General features: G+C 40.1%; 1 protein-coding gene across 2 annotated transcripts in view; it reads left to right on the top strand.

Moving 5' to 3' along the window:
- The window catches only part of ptprnb (protein tyrosine phosphatase receptor type Nb), a 57,445-nt gene extending 41,001 nt beyond the window's left edge, over nt 1–16,444 (top strand). The window contains exons 15-23 of one of the 2 annotated variants that reach the window (XM_036569828.1): nt 164–311; nt 551–624; nt 2,535–2,612; nt 6,577–6,696; nt 6,860–7,026; nt 11,020–11,073; nt 11,291–11,355; nt 11,629–11,702; nt 14,342–16,444. In XM_036569828.1, coding sequence (XP_036425721.1) covers nt 164–311; nt 551–624; nt 2,535–2,612; nt 6,577–6,696; nt 6,860–7,026; nt 11,020–11,073; nt 11,291–11,355; nt 11,629–11,702; nt 14,342–14,413 — 852 coding nt within the window. In that variant the 3' untranslated portion in view covers nt 14,414–16,444. The remainder of the gene's footprint in view (nt 1–163; nt 312–550; nt 625–2,534; nt 2,613–6,576; nt 6,697–6,859; nt 7,027–11,019; nt 11,074–11,290; nt 11,356–11,628; nt 11,703–14,341) is intronic. The other variant, XM_036569830.1, reaches the window with a different exon arrangement.
- Nucleotides 16,445–18,177: the final 1,733 nt, after the last annotated feature.

The raw sequence follows: 18,177 nt of genomic DNA, 5'->3' as shown, positions 1-18,177 counted from the left end.
TGTGCCAAGTTGGTAAGATGCCCAAAGCATGGGTTCATTACCTTTATTCATTAATGATAGCTGACATAACATTTTTATACTGTGATATATTCGGGAAATAATGTGATAGTTTTGTGGAAAGTCATACATTGATCTCTTTCTTTCTCTCACTCTCTCTCTGCAGGCATATATGGAGGACCATGTGAAGAATAAGGACCGCCTGATGAAGGAGTGGGAGGCATTGTGCTCCTACCAGGCAGAACCCAGCACTGTGTCTGTCGCGCAGAACGAAAGCAACCTCAAAAAGAACCGCTGTCCGGACGCTGTGCCGTGTGAGCTTTTTGGAACCATGTTTTAAAAACGTTTTTCTCTCTAATTTTAATCAGTGCCAGTTCCAGTAATTTGTCCTCCACTGTCATACATTATCATGAGCGTGGGGGTGTGAACGCTTTGCCTTTTAAATTTGACTATTTAATAAAGTGAAAGAAGCCCAACAGACAGCATCTCCTCTTTTGTTCACTCTGTCCCCCAAATGTGTTAATTGTGTGTAATTCCATGCTGTGTTGTACAGATGATCACTCCCGTGTGAAACTGAAGGCCGAGATTAACCCCTCGAGGACTGACTACATCAACGCCAGCACCATAGTAAGTGAAGCGGCACCGCTGTTTGAGCCTGTGTTCAGGTTTAGATCACTGCAACAAAGAAACACCTTCCTTCCTCTGTGCATTAACCCTTTAAACACTGAGGGTCTGTTTCTGGACGGGAATTAAGCTTAGTCCTGGGCTACGCAACATTATGAATGGAAATTAACTGTAGATAGGAAAATACAGTCCAGGACTAGACTTAATCTTTCTCCAGGGAACCCTAAGATGGCACCCCACACTTCATCTTCTTACAGCATCATAACCTGCCTATTAGTCTATAGTAGTTTTTAGTGGAGATTGTTGTTCAATGGATTAATGCTTAGAAATGGACAATTATTATGTTCGTTTTGTGATACTATTCAGACGTAATTACGTATTTAATTACATAGTAAGTATGACATAACAAATGACATACATTTTAAAAATTCTTTCAATAAAACAGGACTGTGTGTATAACAATACATTAAATTAAATCATAATAATACACTTGCAGTCACAAATGAGTCCGATATAGGTTTGTCGCTTGTTTCAATGAGCTATCAGTGATAATAATTGAAGAAATGGTTATGTAAAAAATCTAATATATTCAGTTTTCCACTAACGTCAGCCGAAGCATGTTTGATGTCCATATTTTGCTTCTTTAGTGTAGTGCTGGAGCTAAGAGGCTAACCTTGCTAATAAACACTAGAAGTCAATGGTCACCCAAATCTTTTTGGGAAATAAATCCCCAAAACTTCTCTCAAACTACATCCAGGTCTTTATTAAAGTTTTGCAGACTTGTCAGTGTGATTTATTGCATGGTATGACGTAATGTGAACTATAAAAAATGAACAAAGCGTCACAGTATGGGCGGTCACTTTAGACAACAGTGTTCCAAAATTGAACCAAATGTCAAGTGCATGTTCCAGATTTCTGGTGTTTGTCTTTTATAAATAACTGTTAACCTTGTTTTTTCACACTGATAAGTAGGAATTTGGCCCAGCACCTCTTGTTTAAAGCACTTGCTCACAGTATTCAGCAACATGGTGAAGTTTTGTTCATGGTTATAGTTCACAGAAAATCATTCTGTGCCTTAAACCACAAAAACAAGTCTGCATGGCCTTAATGGAGACCTGGATGTGGTTTGAGTTGGTTGAGATGTTTCGGGAATATATATATATATGAAAAATATTTTAGATGACTATTTCTAGTGGGGTTGGTTTTTATGTATTTTTAGTGACGTTGGCCTTGTATTTCTAATTTAAAATGAAAAAAAAGCTAAATTTGGACACCAGACATATCTTGGCTAGTCAACTACATTCTTAAGTGGAAAATTAGATTTTTCACTGAACCATTCCTTAATTATGACTCACTCATAGCTCATTGAAACAAGCGACAAAACCATGAACCACTCCTTTAATACTGAATTACACCATGAATCACATGACCGGTTTCACTCCTAAGGGTTAACTCCTGTCTCTGTCTGCAGCTGATTCTGCATAGAGCTCTAAAACTGGACACAGCTGCCGTCTGAGAAAATGTCAGTAAAGGCTGTCTCTCTTATCTAATGGCGCACCTTGCTCTTCCTCTGCCATCTCACAGCAGAACTTTACCCGCTCAAGCCCCCACACACACACCTCCCCTTCGGTTGCCAAGGTGATAAAATCCATTTATTCCGCAGTGATGTGCAGGGCTGCCTTGGGTTCCGGAATCCCCGTCTTGCCGTTGCCATGGCTACGGTGTATTGATGTAGCTCAGGCGGAGTTGGTTTGGAATCCCCGCTGTTCTGTTGTAGCGAAAGGGGATCATCTATTAAGCCTTCCTGTGTGCTGACCACATGAATGGCCCGTCGCCGTAGTGACGGGCCTGTCCAGGGTTAGAGGGGGCTGAAGCACTGACCCCCGACCTTTTGTCTCCTTTTGACCCTTTAGATTGAGCATGACCCCAGAATGCCAGCGTACATCGCCACCCAAGGACCCCTCTCACACACCATCTCTGACTTTTGGCAGGTCAGTCAGTGTGTGTGTGTGTGTGTGTGCGTGTGTGTGTGTGTGTGTGTGTGTGAGCAAAACCTTGATCTTTCCGGATCATGAGAAACAGAAAAGAATGGAATAAAGGCGAATGGTGGGCAGACGAAATGCTGAAAAAAAGATTATTTATTATACTTTTCTATTATTTAGTTGATGAAGCTTCTGTGTCATTTTGTCTTAAGTAAATGTTTCCTGCTTGATTGCTGCAAAATAAATAAGTTGTAGTTATTAGCAGTTCTGACTGTAAATCAGATAAATCAAGTTTGGCCTCTGACTTTTGCACAGTACTGTATGTCTATTTCAACGTAGGTCATAGATGATAAGAGAGAACCGCTGTACTTAGGGGTTTAACTAGTGGCAAACTTGGACTAAAGCTAGGCCTTCAGTTTGGGCCATACATGTCAAAAGTCAGTCAAAAAAGAGGAAGAAATTACCTTCATGGTAGTGCCAATTTCTGCTAGTAATGATAGTATCTTGGTGCGAAGCTAACAGTGATGCACAAGCACATTTTTGTCTGTTCTAGATTAATCATGAACATTTGAAGCTTGTAAAAGACGTTGCATATTTTATTTGAAGCTTGTAACAGACATTAATGTACATTAACATACAATTTTAGGCATCCCTTGTCAAATAATGTGTTTTGTTGATTTTATAAGTAAAAATAAGTAAGCTGCCTCTACAGAGAACACACTCCTGCACATTTTAATGCACTGTTACTCTTTGTTTGCTGAATTTAACATACTGGCATATATGTTCATTAAAAAGTAGAATGTTTTACAACCCCATTTCCAAAAAAGTGAAATACTGTGCAAAATATAATAAAAACTGAGTGCAATGTTGTGCAAACCCTACATTTAATTGAAAATAGTACAAAGACAATATATCATATGTTGAAACGGAGACAAAATGAATGCTCATTTTGAATTTGATGCCAGCAACATGTTTCCAAAAAGTTGGGACGGGGCAACAAAAGATGCTGTGTAATGCTGAAAAAGTAATGCTGCAAAAAAATACCTGGTGGTTAATTGGCAACACGTCAATTACATAATTGGGCATAAAAAGAGCTTCTCAGAGAGGCTGAGTCTTTCAGAAGTAAAGATGGGGAGGGGTTCACCACTCTGTGAAAGACTGCACGATCAAATAGTGCAACAATTCAAGAATAACGTTTTTCAACATAACATAGCAAAGAGCTGAGGGATTTCATAATCTACGGTACATAATGTGATTAAAAGATGAAAAGTGACCTGTGAAAAAAAAACAAAGTTCTTTTTCGAAATCATAGACACCACATCCTTTGGGCTAAAGACCATCCAGCTTGTTATCAAAGACCATCCAGCTTGTTATCAGCACACAGTTCAAAAGCCAGCATCTGTGATAGAATATGTGTGCATTAGTGCACATGGCATGGGTGACTTGCACATCTGTGAAGGCTCCATTAATGCTCAACGGTATATCAAATCAAATCAAATCAAATTTATTTGTATAGCGCTTTTTACAACTGATGTTGTCACAAAGCAGCTTCACAGAAATCCGTTTAGAACAAAGTTTCAACATGTTTCAACATGAATATGCAGGTTTTGGCAACATATGCTGCCATCCAGACCACGTCTTTTTCAGAGAAGGTATCGCATGACATACAAAAACGCATTCTGCACGTATTACAACAGCATGGCTTCGTAGTAAAAGAGTCCGGGTGCTAAACTGGCCTGCCTGCAGTCCAGACCTGTCACCACTGATAACATTTGGAGAAATATGACAAATGAGCCCCTGAACTGTTGAGCAGCTGAAATCCTGTATCAAACAAGAACAGGAAAACATTTGACTTTCAGCACTACAGCAGTGTCTCCTCAGTTCCCAAACACTTACAGAGTGTTGTTAAAAGAAAGGTGATGCAGCACAGTGGTAAACATGCCCCCCTCCCAACTTTTTGAACGTGTTGCTGGCATCAAATTCAAAATGGGCATAGATTTTTTCAAAAAGCAACAAGATTTTTCAGTTTTCAGTTGTTGTGTTTGTACTATTTTTAATTAATATAGGGTTTACATGATTTGCATATCACTGCGTTCTGTTTTTATTCGTATTTTCAGCGTCCCAACTCTTTGGAAACAGGGTTGTATTTAAAAAAAAAAAATGTCCAACATGGACAGTACTGATTAAAACACACACACACATCTTCTAAGCCGCTTATTCTTCTGGGTCGTGGGGGGAGCTGGAGCCTATCCCAGCAGTCATCGGGGTGGAAGGCAGGATGCACCCTGGACAGGTCCTGATAAAACATGTTTGGTAACACTTTCTATGAATGTCACATTTATAAGCATCTATAAACACATTCATAACATGTTATAATGCATTCATAAGGCATCATAAACATGGCTATAAATATTTATAAAAATGCATTACATGTTATAGCCATGTTTATTATGCATTATGAATTGTTAACATAATGCATTATAAGTACTGATCATAACAAATTATAAGAGCTCATAAGTCGTATTTGTCCACTCTAAGTAAAGTGAAGCGTACTGTACTAAAGCCTCCTCCAGTGTTCAGAGTGAGAATGTACACCACCGTTAGCTCAGCGCTAACACTGCATATCCAATAGAATGCCAGCAGAAATTAGCATTACTGTAGTGTAGTGTCGTGATGTTACAGAGTGAAGGGTTCTAGCGCTTGACGTTAGAACCAGTGAGGGAACAAATTACAATGACAGCACTCTACTATCAAGTATAACATGTTATTAACACTACTTATAATGTATTATGTTAGCAATTCATAATGTATAATGAACATGGCTATGAAGTATTCATTTTTATAAATATTTATAACCATGTTTATAATGCCTTATGAATGCATTATAACATTTTATGAATGTGCATATAGATGCTTAAAAATGTGACTTTCATAGAAAGTGTTACCACGTTTTACGAAAAAAATAGAAATTTACAAAGAACCCTGACATAGAGCTTCTGCTACCGTTTTCTATCTCTAACAACTGCCTGAAATGCATCGGTCAGTCTACCACTTGCAGGCAGTGATGTATTTAGGACTTCCAGAAGGCCTGGAGTGATGTTTTTCTGAGACCCACCCACTGGAAATTAAAGAATGACTGATCCACTGTCAGTTACTTAATATGTTATTAGTTAAGGCCTTTACCTTACCTTTACCTTTAGCTCCTGAAGTCCCACCTAGATACCACAGTGAAAAGAAATTCTGATTTAATCATTTTCTGTGGGAGTTTTAAAGAATGTAGCCCTTTTGTTTCCAACCAAAACATAAAATAAGAGTATTACTACAAGCACGATGACTCTGTTCAATAAAAATAAACTGAAAATTACAAGCATGCATTTTTTTTATTTCACAGAAATCATTATGCCTTCTTCTCTCCACTGGGTGTAACAATCCAAAAAATTCATGACTCAAATCAGTGCAGCAAACAATAAGGAGTGGCTGAAAATGTGCTGTACGTTAACGTTCCATTTTTTGTTTATTGGAGCATTTAAAGGTACAGTATTTCATAACACTGTACTGTGGGACACTGTTAATCAGGCTACATTACACCTACATGAGCTTGTCATGACGACTGACATAACCCTACATTAATGCTTATAAATGCTTATTCCAATAGGCGTCATCTGTCATAAAGGTTACTTTAGCTAACTGATCAAAATTGGCAAATGTAACCTGTATAGCAAATAACGCCTACTGGAATAAGCATTCATAAATATTTATGTTGTGTTATGTCAGTTATCATGAAAATCTTATGTAGCTGTCATGTAGCCTTATGAACAGTACCCTATAATAAAATGTTGGCCAATATTTTAAACCAAATCTGTGCTTTATAGTGTCCTGACATAGTGCACTAGCCACAATCTAATAATGGTAGTCACAATACAACGATACAAAGTCATCCCTAGCTGTACTTGATGTGTGTGTGTTGTATTAGATGGTCTGGGAGAACGGCTGTACCGTGATCGTTATGATGACTGCGCTTGTTGAGGACGGAGAGAAGCAGTGCGATCGCTACTGGCCTGATGAAGGCTCCTCCCTCTACCACATCTACGAGGTGTGTGTATTTGACATAAACATGTCGAAGTAGCTTGATGATTGCTCTTTTACTTAAGCTGAGTGCAGCATATTCAAACTGAATAAATCAAACATGTCTTAAAGGCTGAAAGTGGTTGTGTGGTCATGATCTGTGTGGAAATGGCCTCTGATGTCATACGCAGGTGAACCTGGTGTCCGAGCACATCTGGTGTAACGACTTCTTGGTGCGTAGCTTCTACCTGAAGAACGTCCAGACGCAGGAGACGCGCACTCTCACTCAGTTCCACTTCTTGAGCTGGCCTGCACAAGGCATACCAACCTCCACGCGCCCCCTGCTGGACTTCCGCAGGTACTGCGCCACACACAGTCACTTCCCCCGTGCAGTGTTTGTTATCCCCCCCGCCGCCGGTCCTCCCGTCTCCTGATTTTCTATGTTTTTTCTTTTTTGCCCATTGTCACTTTTGTCACTTCATCACCTTTATCTCTCTGTCTTTGGAGTTGTCTTCAGCCTCTTTTCCTCCATTTGTCTCTCCTTTGTCATACTGCCCTTATCCCTGTCTCTTTCCGCCTCCTCTCACTCTCTCTCCCTGTCCCTCTCTGTCTCTCTCTGTCCTTCTGTCTCTCTGCGTGTGCGATGGAGCGCAGCGGGGCCCATGGTATTGCACAGCTGTCTGTGTCATTTTTGTGGTTTGCAGCTAGTAATCTGACTCCAGTTGCATAGTCACAAAAATGAGCACGGACAGGTGTGGCTGCAGCAAGAGCAACGCTGATGGCACGCTCCATCGCCTCAAAGCCTCCCTCCCTCTGTCCATTCTATCTGCTGCTCACTCTTATTCTTTCAGCCTATTTCTCTATCTCGGTAGCTAGCCATCTATCTCTCTATCTGTCTGTTTCAATCTGTCTGTCTGTCTGTCTGCCTGTCTGTCTCTCTCTCTGTCTGTCTGTACGTCCGTCTTTCTCTGTTTGATCATTTCTCTGAGTAATTCCTCACTAAGCTTGGAGGATAATGTACATTTAGTCAAATGATTATCGCTTGCAGAGTTAGTGTGATAAAAATTATCATGTTCCAAATTCATTTACACGGTACCACATATGAGCCTTATCCTATAGCAGGGGTGTCAAACTCAACCAGTAAATGGGCCATATTAAAAAATCTCATCAAATCTCATCTGTGGGCCAGAGAAAAAAAATGTTTTAATAATGTTTTTAATAAATGTTGTGCTGTAACCCAAACTGGCCATTGTTTATTCAAAATATGCAAAAACCTCAACAGTAAAATACAGACACTTGTAGTTGACCTTAAAATATTACATGGACACTTGAAATATTCAAAATTTAAACATCCCCAGGAGCTCACAGTCTTTTAAACATACCTATTTGCTTGAACTCGACACCTGACATCTTTTCTTTGCTGCAAGTTAATTAATACTCGGGCTCAGTTTCTGAGCTGCTGAGCTGACGTTAGTGTTTATGTTGGCTGAACTGCAGCTGAAATGCATTTTGGTGATATGACTGGTGTTGAATTACATAGAATTCTGTAGAATTGAGGTGTAACTGCTGCCCCATAGACTGTTGTTGTGGTTGGAGAGTCGGAGCACATTACGTTGCAGTGCATGCTGGGGACTGCAGTGCAGCACATTGTGAAATGGGCTATTAATAGAAAATTAAAATACTTTTGTGGGCCGGAAAGGATTGTGTGGCTGGCCTGACCCGGCCCACGGGCCTTGTGTTCAAAACATGGGCCCTTTAGCTTGCATTTTCCCTGATGGTAATGTAATTACCATGTAATTACCTATTGAGCTGGTGACTAATATTACTTAATAGTTTATAATAATAACTGAGTTCTGCTCAGACGGCATGTAACACTGTAAACATCCGATCATTCTTCTTGTTTATGGGTTGGAATTTTTTTCCCTTCTTCTGGACAAGCTCATTCATTTTACTCCCTATCAGGTGTGATGTTTTGTTTGGTTTGCATTAGGGATGTGCACAGCTACTCGAGTACTTAGTTAACCATTCAGTGTGTCAGTATTCAAATACTGAAATCACTGTTCAGGTGCTCGTTTCATGGTCTATCACAGCAAGATAGAGAAAATACACAAACAATTAAGTGAAACACTGATTTAATTTTAACAGGATTGTAAATTATAGCGAGTTCATTCATATTTGCGAGTAACTAATGTTATATTATACTTTGTTATAGTGAGACAGAAGCGCCTTAACGTTAGCACGTTGCCGTGGACTGTTAAAGACATGACTTCAAGCATGGCTTTATTGCTAAGTAGACTGACTACTCCAGCTGATGAAGGCTTGGTCCAGAAGGCGTGAAAATATATTCCTCTGACAAACTAACATGTTGGCACATCATTAACCTGTAAGAAGACAATCAGGCCTCATCACCATTCAGGTGTCCTGGTTAGCTCTGTTAGCTTATTGGCTCATCTGAAGAGGCGACCTCTACAACGAAACCTACTAATTTCCCTCGGCTAATTTTCAATAATGAAACATGGTTTGAGATGTATTCTTCTGCAAGCTGCTAAATGTTCGTACAACACCAGCGTTGTCACTTTAAAAGGGAAGTATACAGCTCTACATTAAAGACCCCACTATTTTCAGCTCCACCAACTCCACCCCTGGCTAACTTTGAAAAATGCTCAAAAATGGGAGGGGCATGCTTTTAGATCTAGCGTACATTAGCTACCAGAAAATATGGAGAGGGACAGAATCAAACGACACTTTTGCAGCTGAGAATCTTATGAGGTTGACGATTTTTCTCTACTACCATCCCATCTTCGACGAGGGAAGGTGTTTCTGATCAAGCAGTGCCATCGAAGAGTTAATGCAGTACCTGAAAATGAGGTCCATATTCGATATAACCTGAGTCCTGATTTCTTAAATGCACTGAATTCCGAATGAATAAAGTGTATTTCTTTGAACTCTGTCCAAGTTTCATTCAGTTTTACATTAAGGTCGCAAACTGCATCTCCGGTTAGCCAAGGTTTGCTGCAGCGGCCCTAAATCTTTAAGTTCTGCAAGCTGTTCATGGCACTTACCGGTGTTACATCCGATTCAGTTCCCACTGAAATTCACATTCCCCTTTATAAATCGAACCCTCGGTCGCCGCAATCATGAACAGAAATCAGCGGCAAGCAACACTGGAACTACGGAAAGCTGGAAGAAAGTCCGAGAAAGGCTGTACAGACGAAAGATTGACCATGGCCATTTAACATGAACCTTTCCTGAACCTTGTCGCTTTCCATAGTTCCAGTGTTGATGTCTGTTCAGTGCACGTGCCAGATGGTTCGAGTTGTGAAGGGAAACGTGAATCGGATGCAAGACCAGCAGCTTTATGGAGACTCGCAAGAAATCTCACTTAATCAGTCCAACATCTTTATTACAAACTAAGCTCAGATTAACTGGGTTATTTACAGTTGGTACAGCTGGCATATCGCAGCCTTGTGAGGTGGTGCTGGGGGTATTCAGCTCAGCGCGTGAGGGTGGTTATCTCCTCGCTCCAGGGTCCTAAGCTTTCATATTTATCAGCGCTGCACGAGTAGGGCGTCATCAGGGGGCGGTAACGTTGTTTGACTGATTTGCATACTGTGACGTGTCGTTGTACTTTGGTACGAAGACACGTCATCTGCGCCTATAGCAGAGTTGAACCAGAGGGGGGCGCTGCTGAGGCGGAACTGACCACAGTAAAAATGATATTTTTACAGTTTGGAAAGATGTGTTCATATTTCAAGCAAGGCTGGTATATTTTATTATTACAGAGCAGAGTATTTCAGCTGTTAATGAAAAAAAGGTCTTAGGGTGGAGTTACTCTTTAATGTCGTTTTTTCCCCCTTGCTTTTTTCCTTCCCTGCAGTTAATCAGTTATCTGTTTATTCACCCTTATAGATACTCGGATATCAGCATTTAAATGCACATCCCTAAATTCATACTCCCCAGCAATTTGGCAGACTGAAAATCTACATTATAATCTTTCTAAGTGGCGTTAAAAGTATATGTGTGTGTAGTGTTTTCCATTCTATGCACTTTAAAATAGTTTTTAATCATTGTATAAAGGGAATGGTTACATTAAGGTGATGCAATAAAAAATTGTGGTAGAACAAAAGAATGATCATTTGCATAACATTAGCTTTATCACGGTATTCAGTCATGTCAGTTGATCGACTCAAGGCTGTTCCTCACTGCTCAGTCCTTGCTTTGGCTTGTCTTTCGATGATTTATTGAATTTATGTCTTTGCTCTGATATAGATGTGCCCACTAGCTGTTATATTTCTCTTTAAAGTGTGAGCGTTTCTCTCCTCTCGTCTGTCTCTCTTCCTCTTCCACACAGGAAGGTGAACAAATGCTACCGAGGACGCTCCTGCCCCATCATCGTCCACTGCAGGTACACTCACTTGCCTACACAGAAAACTCTAAAAATAGTTTGCTTTGTTTTCTGTTTTCTTTTTCTTTTTTTCCTTGTTGACACTAAAACGTACTTGACTCTGCTTGACTCAGTGTGTTTTGGGTTTAGACATTGTTTTTATTTCAGACACCTTTATGCTAAATTTATGCTTGGGTTGGACTGGAATTTGCTAAGTGTCCTCCCCTCTCTCCTTTAGTGATGGTACAGGCCGGACTGGAACGTACATCCTGATTGACATGGTTCTAAACCGCATGGCTAAAGGTGGATCCTTAAGCTCTTTACATGCATACCTGCCATTTTGTCTGTATAATGACTATTTGGCACTATTATTTTGTGATAATCCTGCGTTAACAGGCTCATCCGTTAAGTGTCTAGTAATGGTCCAGTGGACAATCTTGAATTTTATACCTATTTTAGTTCTAACTGAAAATGAGGGATTAGTATGTTTTAAGTCTGTCATTATCTGGCTTCATTTCTCAGTCTGTGCAGAGTATAGGAACTGTCGTTTTTGAGTTGTTTTTTTTTGTGGCGTAGGGGTGAAGGAAATTGATATCGCAGCAACGCTGGAGCACATTCGGGACCAGAGACCAGGAATGGTGCGCACGAAGGTAAACGACTGGCCTATCACTGTTGCAAACATGAAGCAGCTCAATATACAAAGTAGCAAACAGCACTTTCCAACCGCATCTCCTTCATCAGCCACATCATCTACCCTGATGGCCTGCACTAAAATGGTGTATAGTTTAAAAAGTTATTAGTGCCATGATTAAAAGAATGGCTAAAATGGTTGGATGGCTCAAAGCACTTAGGCTATGTTTACACAGCAGGTAAAAGTGGCCCAAATCTGATTTTCTCACCAAATCAGATTTTTTTGTTTGGCTGTTCACAATATCTTTTAAACGTGATCTGTATGTGACATCAGCCTGAACAGATCAGCTCCTAAACCGACCCACAGTGCTTCATGTGGCTCGTACAGAGGTAAACAATCATGACGGCCAGCGAACGCCTGTCGCTCCTGGAGCTTTCAGTCTCGTCTTCGCCAGCATCACAGGAGCGATTATGAAGTTCCAATGGTTGACAGCTGGACTCATCACCCACAGTGTGTTGGAGTTTGCCGTAAAAAGGGCATGTTATTCAGCCTCGGTCACTTCTTTGGTTCGTGTCCTCGGATTCTTTAAACTGTTCTCTGACGCTGCAGCCTCTGTCTCCTCCGGCCGCGTTTGGCCGTTTCGTTCGAAACCTCTTTGAACACAGAACAGCTGCGATACGTCTCTTCTAATTTTTTGGTACAGAAACATCAGCCTAAATGTTTATGAGTGTCAGCAGTGCGAAATTATGACGAATGCCGAGTTGGACTGACATAAAAGTCACATGAATTGCGATCTGGCTGTTCAGACTCGCATTGCTGCAGATCGGATACGTATCGGATTTCAGTACCACATATGAAAGCGTCTCAAATCGGAATTGAAATGTCAGATTCAGTACGTTTTTTGCTGATCACACTGACACACAGACACACATCTGTGTCACATATGAAGGAGAAGATCGGATTTGGGCCACTTTTACCTGCTGTGTAAACGTAGCCTTAGAGAACAAAGCTAACTGCCAATTCTGCTAACATTGGCTAGAATCACTGCTGACTGATAGGGAAGAGGGAGGACCATCCTTCCCAGCCAAAGAGAAAAAGGTCAATTATGCTCTTCTGGACTCCACAGATGGCTGTGGCATCATTGGTCATCAACATTGCCTCATCGTTTTCCTTTGGAGGAACCCTTGACATCATATTAAGGGCTATTCCATCACTTGAGTAGCTCAAATGAAGCTTGATAGGTGACCCTTTTTTAGATCAAGCGAACACAAGTGTTGGCTTCAGCATCAAATCAATGTCACCTGACTCATTTCCCTTGTCAAACTCAAAAATAAAAGCTGTTTGCAGCTGTTTCGGAGTTTGAAAAGGGAAATGCGCTGGTCCTGTAAAGCTGTGGACAAAGCTGTTCATAAGCCATAGCAATAAAATATTTTAAAACCTTAAATATTTCAAAACCTTGACATTAGATTTGCTATGTTCAGAATGTTTTAGGTAGCAGACTACTCCATCTGTTATTCATGGCTGCTGATACAACTTTATTACTCCGCTGGCGTGCTAGTTAGCAAGCTAATGGCTACACAGCTAGCAACAACAAAAAACTAAACGCCGTATTTCACTATATAGAACCAAAGCTTATAGCCAGACAAAGCAGTTACTCACAATATTTATATATGTTCACACATCTCAAATCCTGCATTAAAGTTTGCATGGCTAGACGATTAGCTCAGTGAGGCTAACCTAGCTGAGGACATGTGTTGTAATTGGGGAAATCCACCCTTCACTGTCCCCTCCTCTCCTCCTGGGAGTGGCCACTTGTGTAACATAGATATAGCATTTCAACAGTTTTATTATTGGGATTATATTAGTGATACATAATGATATTGGAATCATGTTGGTATTGACAGATATTGGCTTTAAAAAAGAAATACCGGCATTAGACAGATGTTCAGATTTCACCAATATTTCAAACTGGTATCTAAATAATTATTTACTGTACTCTGGATGAGCAGAATGTTTAGGTGATGCTGGCCTACTGTGCTAAAATATCTGTATTTTATTAATTTTACTGTATTTGAAGCGCCAAAGAAATAGTTAGAAATAGAAATAGAAAAAGTTATACTTCTCTGTAATGCTAATCCATGTATATGTAGTCCCGGTGTTTTTGTATTGGCATCGCTATCAGCATAGGGAGATATGTACATAAAAAATATCAGCGTCAGCCCATAGCAATGCCTCCCTAGATTGTACATATTACATAATTACAATACAGTAGTAGGTAGAAGTTTGAACAACTGTGGTCAAATTACATTTTGTTGAATTTCTAAGTGAAAATAAAATAAAAAAACAGAAGAAAACATTTTTTTCTGCAGATTTTAGTGCACAGTATCTTACTCCCAGTATGTTACAGTCAGTTGATAAACAGCAATTGTGCACTGCAATATGCAAGTGTGTTCTCTGTAGAAGATGTGTTGACTTGGAAAATCAATTAGGAAATCAACAAAAAAGTAATTTGACCAAAGTTTCCCAGACCTTTGCGATAGACTGTATTTAGTTGATATAATTGTGATACGATTATTTTTTAAACATTTACAAGAGATGAGAAGGGAGCTCACTGCCTGTTGTAGAATGATGCTGAGCATTGTTCTTCTCTCTCCTCAGGACCAGTTTGAGTTTGCTCTGACCGCTGTGGCTGAAGAGGTCAATGCCATTCTAAAAGCTCTGCCCCAGTGAGACCAACAGACCAGGACCTGATCGTTGTTTAAAACACACACACACACACACACACACACACACACACACACACACACACACACATTCCTTACAGAATATATGTTTATGCATGGAAGCAACCCCAAGACCTTGCCCTCCCTCTGATTAGACCATTCCAGCAAATACACATACACAGAAGTGTGAGACAGCACTTGGGGGTGGGGGCTGTACAGCAAGTGCTGCCTCAACCTGCCTTTCTGAAGTACTAACATGACACCAACTCAGTGCCCACACACAAGGGCATCACAGCTGGGGCAGTGGTAGGCATGCAGGGGCGTAGCCAGCCAACTAGTGGGCACAGGTCTTTTTTCCCCTACTAAGTGAACCTTTTTATTATAGTCACATGGTATCTTACATAGGTCAGCTATTGATCTGATGCTATTATTACATTATTACAGCAATTAGTCGGGCCTGCTTTACCTGCCCTCGTCCAGCACTTCAGCTATTCATTACATAATTTATGTTTTACCTGTTCTTTTTTTGGAACTAATTATTTATTAAAGCATCACAGAAAGATTCACAACTTCGCAGTCAGGCCACAGTAAGTCAGATGTGTACATTCAAGCATACATACATTCACACTGATGTTCCCATATACCTGCCAAAAACTAACAATAAAAAACAGTAACCTGGATGGAAGGGAGGAGATTGATTCCTACTACTTGTTTAAATTCAATTATACCATATTTTCAAAGCATTATTGACATTGCTGAACTAACAAATTTCTGCTTCTGTAGTCTCAAATTATGTGCTATTTCTTCCATATTATGTAGTTCCCATCAACGCACCCAGGACTCAAATGTTGGGGCACTAGTTTTCAGCCAATTAACAGTTATACCTTTAATGGCTGCTGCAAATAAAATGTGGAGATGGTAGTTTTGGCACCTGTTATCCAACTCCTAACAATGACACTAAAGGCTCTTTAGGGATTGGAATATCAAAGACAGAGTTTAGAGCATTATAGATATTCTCCCAATACTTCCTCAGTTTTTCCCATGTCCAAAAAATATGGCTGTTTTCCCTGTTCTGATAATAACTTTTTATTGATATTGATCATGAAACAGTGTCTGGAGCCTTTGCAGTACATCAAACCTCATCCCTGAACGTAGCTTAGTGCTAGTCAGAAATTTTAATTTGAATATTTTTTTTATTTTTTGGGTCTTCGTTTTTTTATTGGGCCAGTCAAATGACCCACCTGACCCCCTAACACCTTGGCTACGCCCCTGAATTGACTACCAAGACTTGGATAGAGGGGCCCTCATGGCGTCGGGTCTAAAAAGTTTACTTTTTCATTTCTGAGCAAGTAGTGAATTTTGGCATCTCTTAAAAATACTGGTTGTAAACATTTTCCAAAAATGAGAAGAGGCCCTACAGAGGCTGTGTTGGTACTGGGCCCAAAAACCTCCACTGCACACAAACGCACACACATACAGAGCAAAGCAAATTGTAAAAACTCAAACTCATCCCAAACTCTTTAGGATCTCTCCCGTTCTTTTGGCATTAAAAATGGAATGAGTAGAGGAGTAATCCCCTGGCCCTTGTATTTGCTCTGCTCTTTGGATAAAGCCTCCAATTCTCCTCTCGTAACCATGGTGATGGCTTTGTCCCGTTTCCACCTAGGCAGTGCTGTGAGTGTTTTTCCCAGGATCCTCTAGTCTCCAGTAGCATTAGTGCATGAGAGGCTGTAGGGAATGCAGTCAGGCAGAGATCATGCTCTGCTTGAGGGGTTAATGCGGTTTGGTGACTTTGGTTTCTGCGTGGTATTAACTGAACGCTCTCGCTTCGTCCGTCTAGCCTCTCTTCAATTCCAGACTTTGTCTCGCTCTCTTATATACCTGTTGATTGTGGTAAAGTTATTGTTCTTTCCTTCTTGCATCAGTATAAAAATGATATAAAAACAGTAAATGTATCTGAATAAGAAATATATTTATTTTGTATCTCGTGATTAATAAAATTCTGTTTCGTGAAGTGATGCAGCAGCATCACTGTGTATATGTGTTTTTTCTGGATTCCGTCTGTAAACGATAATGACAACGTATATCCAGTGGTGAAAAGTAATGGATTGTACATTACATTGCCACACTCACTACTAACAGATACTGCATACAGCCATAAATCTCCAGAGCCAAACACCACAAAGCTCAGTTACGTTCACTATGGCACTGTCGTAGGATGCATCTATCCAGCAAATTCATTTCTCAAATTTCTGTCCTGCTAGAGCTGCCCTGGCCAAGAGTAAGTGCTGTTGAAATGGAGGCATAGTTTGATTCAACTATCCTTTTAAAGTAATGTCGCTTTGTCTCTTGTTTGGCATCAGCATATCGCTGCTGACCGAACAAAATCTTGTATCTCCAAAATGAGCTTTACAGGAAAAGGAAAAAACGTACTTTACTTCTAATGCAAGTTTTCAAATGTAAATTTTGGGTCATTTCTGATGTCCTTTCATTGTGAAATTTGCATACATTGTAAAGGACAATGGGTACTTTGAACTTGCGTCAAAAACTGGAAAATGACAAAAATAGAGATACAAGGTTTTGTTCTGACAGCAGTGATATTAAAAAGTATTAATGTAGGAGATAATAATAGATACATAACTGTTAATTCTAAAAAGGAAGATTGAGTGATGAGTAAAGCTGAGAAATAACCCTGTTATTCAAGCCACCAAGAATGGTGCACAAATGTACATATTAAAGCTCCGCCTGTTGCTTCATGATGGCATTTCAATAGCTGATCATAGCAATCAACATAACACCATAAATCTAATAAACACACAGGTACGTCGGTGTCTTCAAACAATTAATGGTTGCAGGTTGGGCTGTAAACATCAATCAGAACCTGTTTGGGGGTTGTAAATCCAAATTATGTAGTATACAAAGCATGTGCACTGTGTTCAAACCAAGACAGATTTCAAATCCATTTTTAATGAAATTCAGGGAAACCAAGAATATGGGCAGGGTTATATGGGTGCATCTGCTTTCTTTCATTATTGACCCTTGTTTTATTTATTTGCCTCCTTTTCTTACATCTTAGCTCCTCCCTCTGAGTAACCGAGGGAAAGGTGGGAGGAATCCACACCAAACAAAGGACATCTTTCATTCAATCATCACTTTCACAGATGGGTGGATAATTAATACTTGAACCTATTATCAACTGCCTTTTTGCATAGAAGTGCTTTGCTAGAATTTAACCACATCAACAATTTAATGAACTTTTATCCTCCTTTGGCCATATCATCCCATTAACTGTAGTCATCCAGAGAAATGGTAACACATACCTGTTATGATCAAAAGCAACTTCTGCATAGGACGAATGTGTTTCTCCTCACTCTGGAAGCCTCCCTTCTCCTTGAGGAGAAGGCAAAGAAACACAGAAGATCCACCAAAGTGTTGCTTTTTGATGGAGTAGCCCATGTACACTAAAAGCCCCATGCTGACATGAAACATGTCCTTGAGCAAGGCCTTTCTCTCCTGTCTCCTCAAGTGCTCTCTACTGTGTAGCAGTTTGCACTGTAGGGCTTTTTAAAAGCCGTCTTTTTTCTTTAGAGATGAAGCCCCTCATGGACCTGGTTACTAACCCTCTCATTCATGTTAAGCAGGCAGAAAATTCTCCAAATGGGAGTTTCACTGGGACTCAAATAGATTTTGGTGCTTCATAAGCGAAGTGCTTTCACATTAGTGACCTTGTCTGTCCCCTTATTCATCTATTCCTTCTTGGAAGATCATTGA

Source organism: Colossoma macropomum, unplaced genomic scaffold (assembly GCF_904425465.1).
Source record: "Colossoma macropomum unplaced genomic scaffold, Colossoma_macropomum, whole genome shotgun sequence".
Taxonomy (NCBI): Eukaryota; Metazoa; Chordata; class Actinopteri; order Characiformes; family Serrasalmidae; genus Colossoma; species Colossoma macropomum.
The sequence above is the reverse complement of the archived record's forward strand: the minus strand, read 5'-3'. Positions and strand labels throughout refer to the sequence as shown.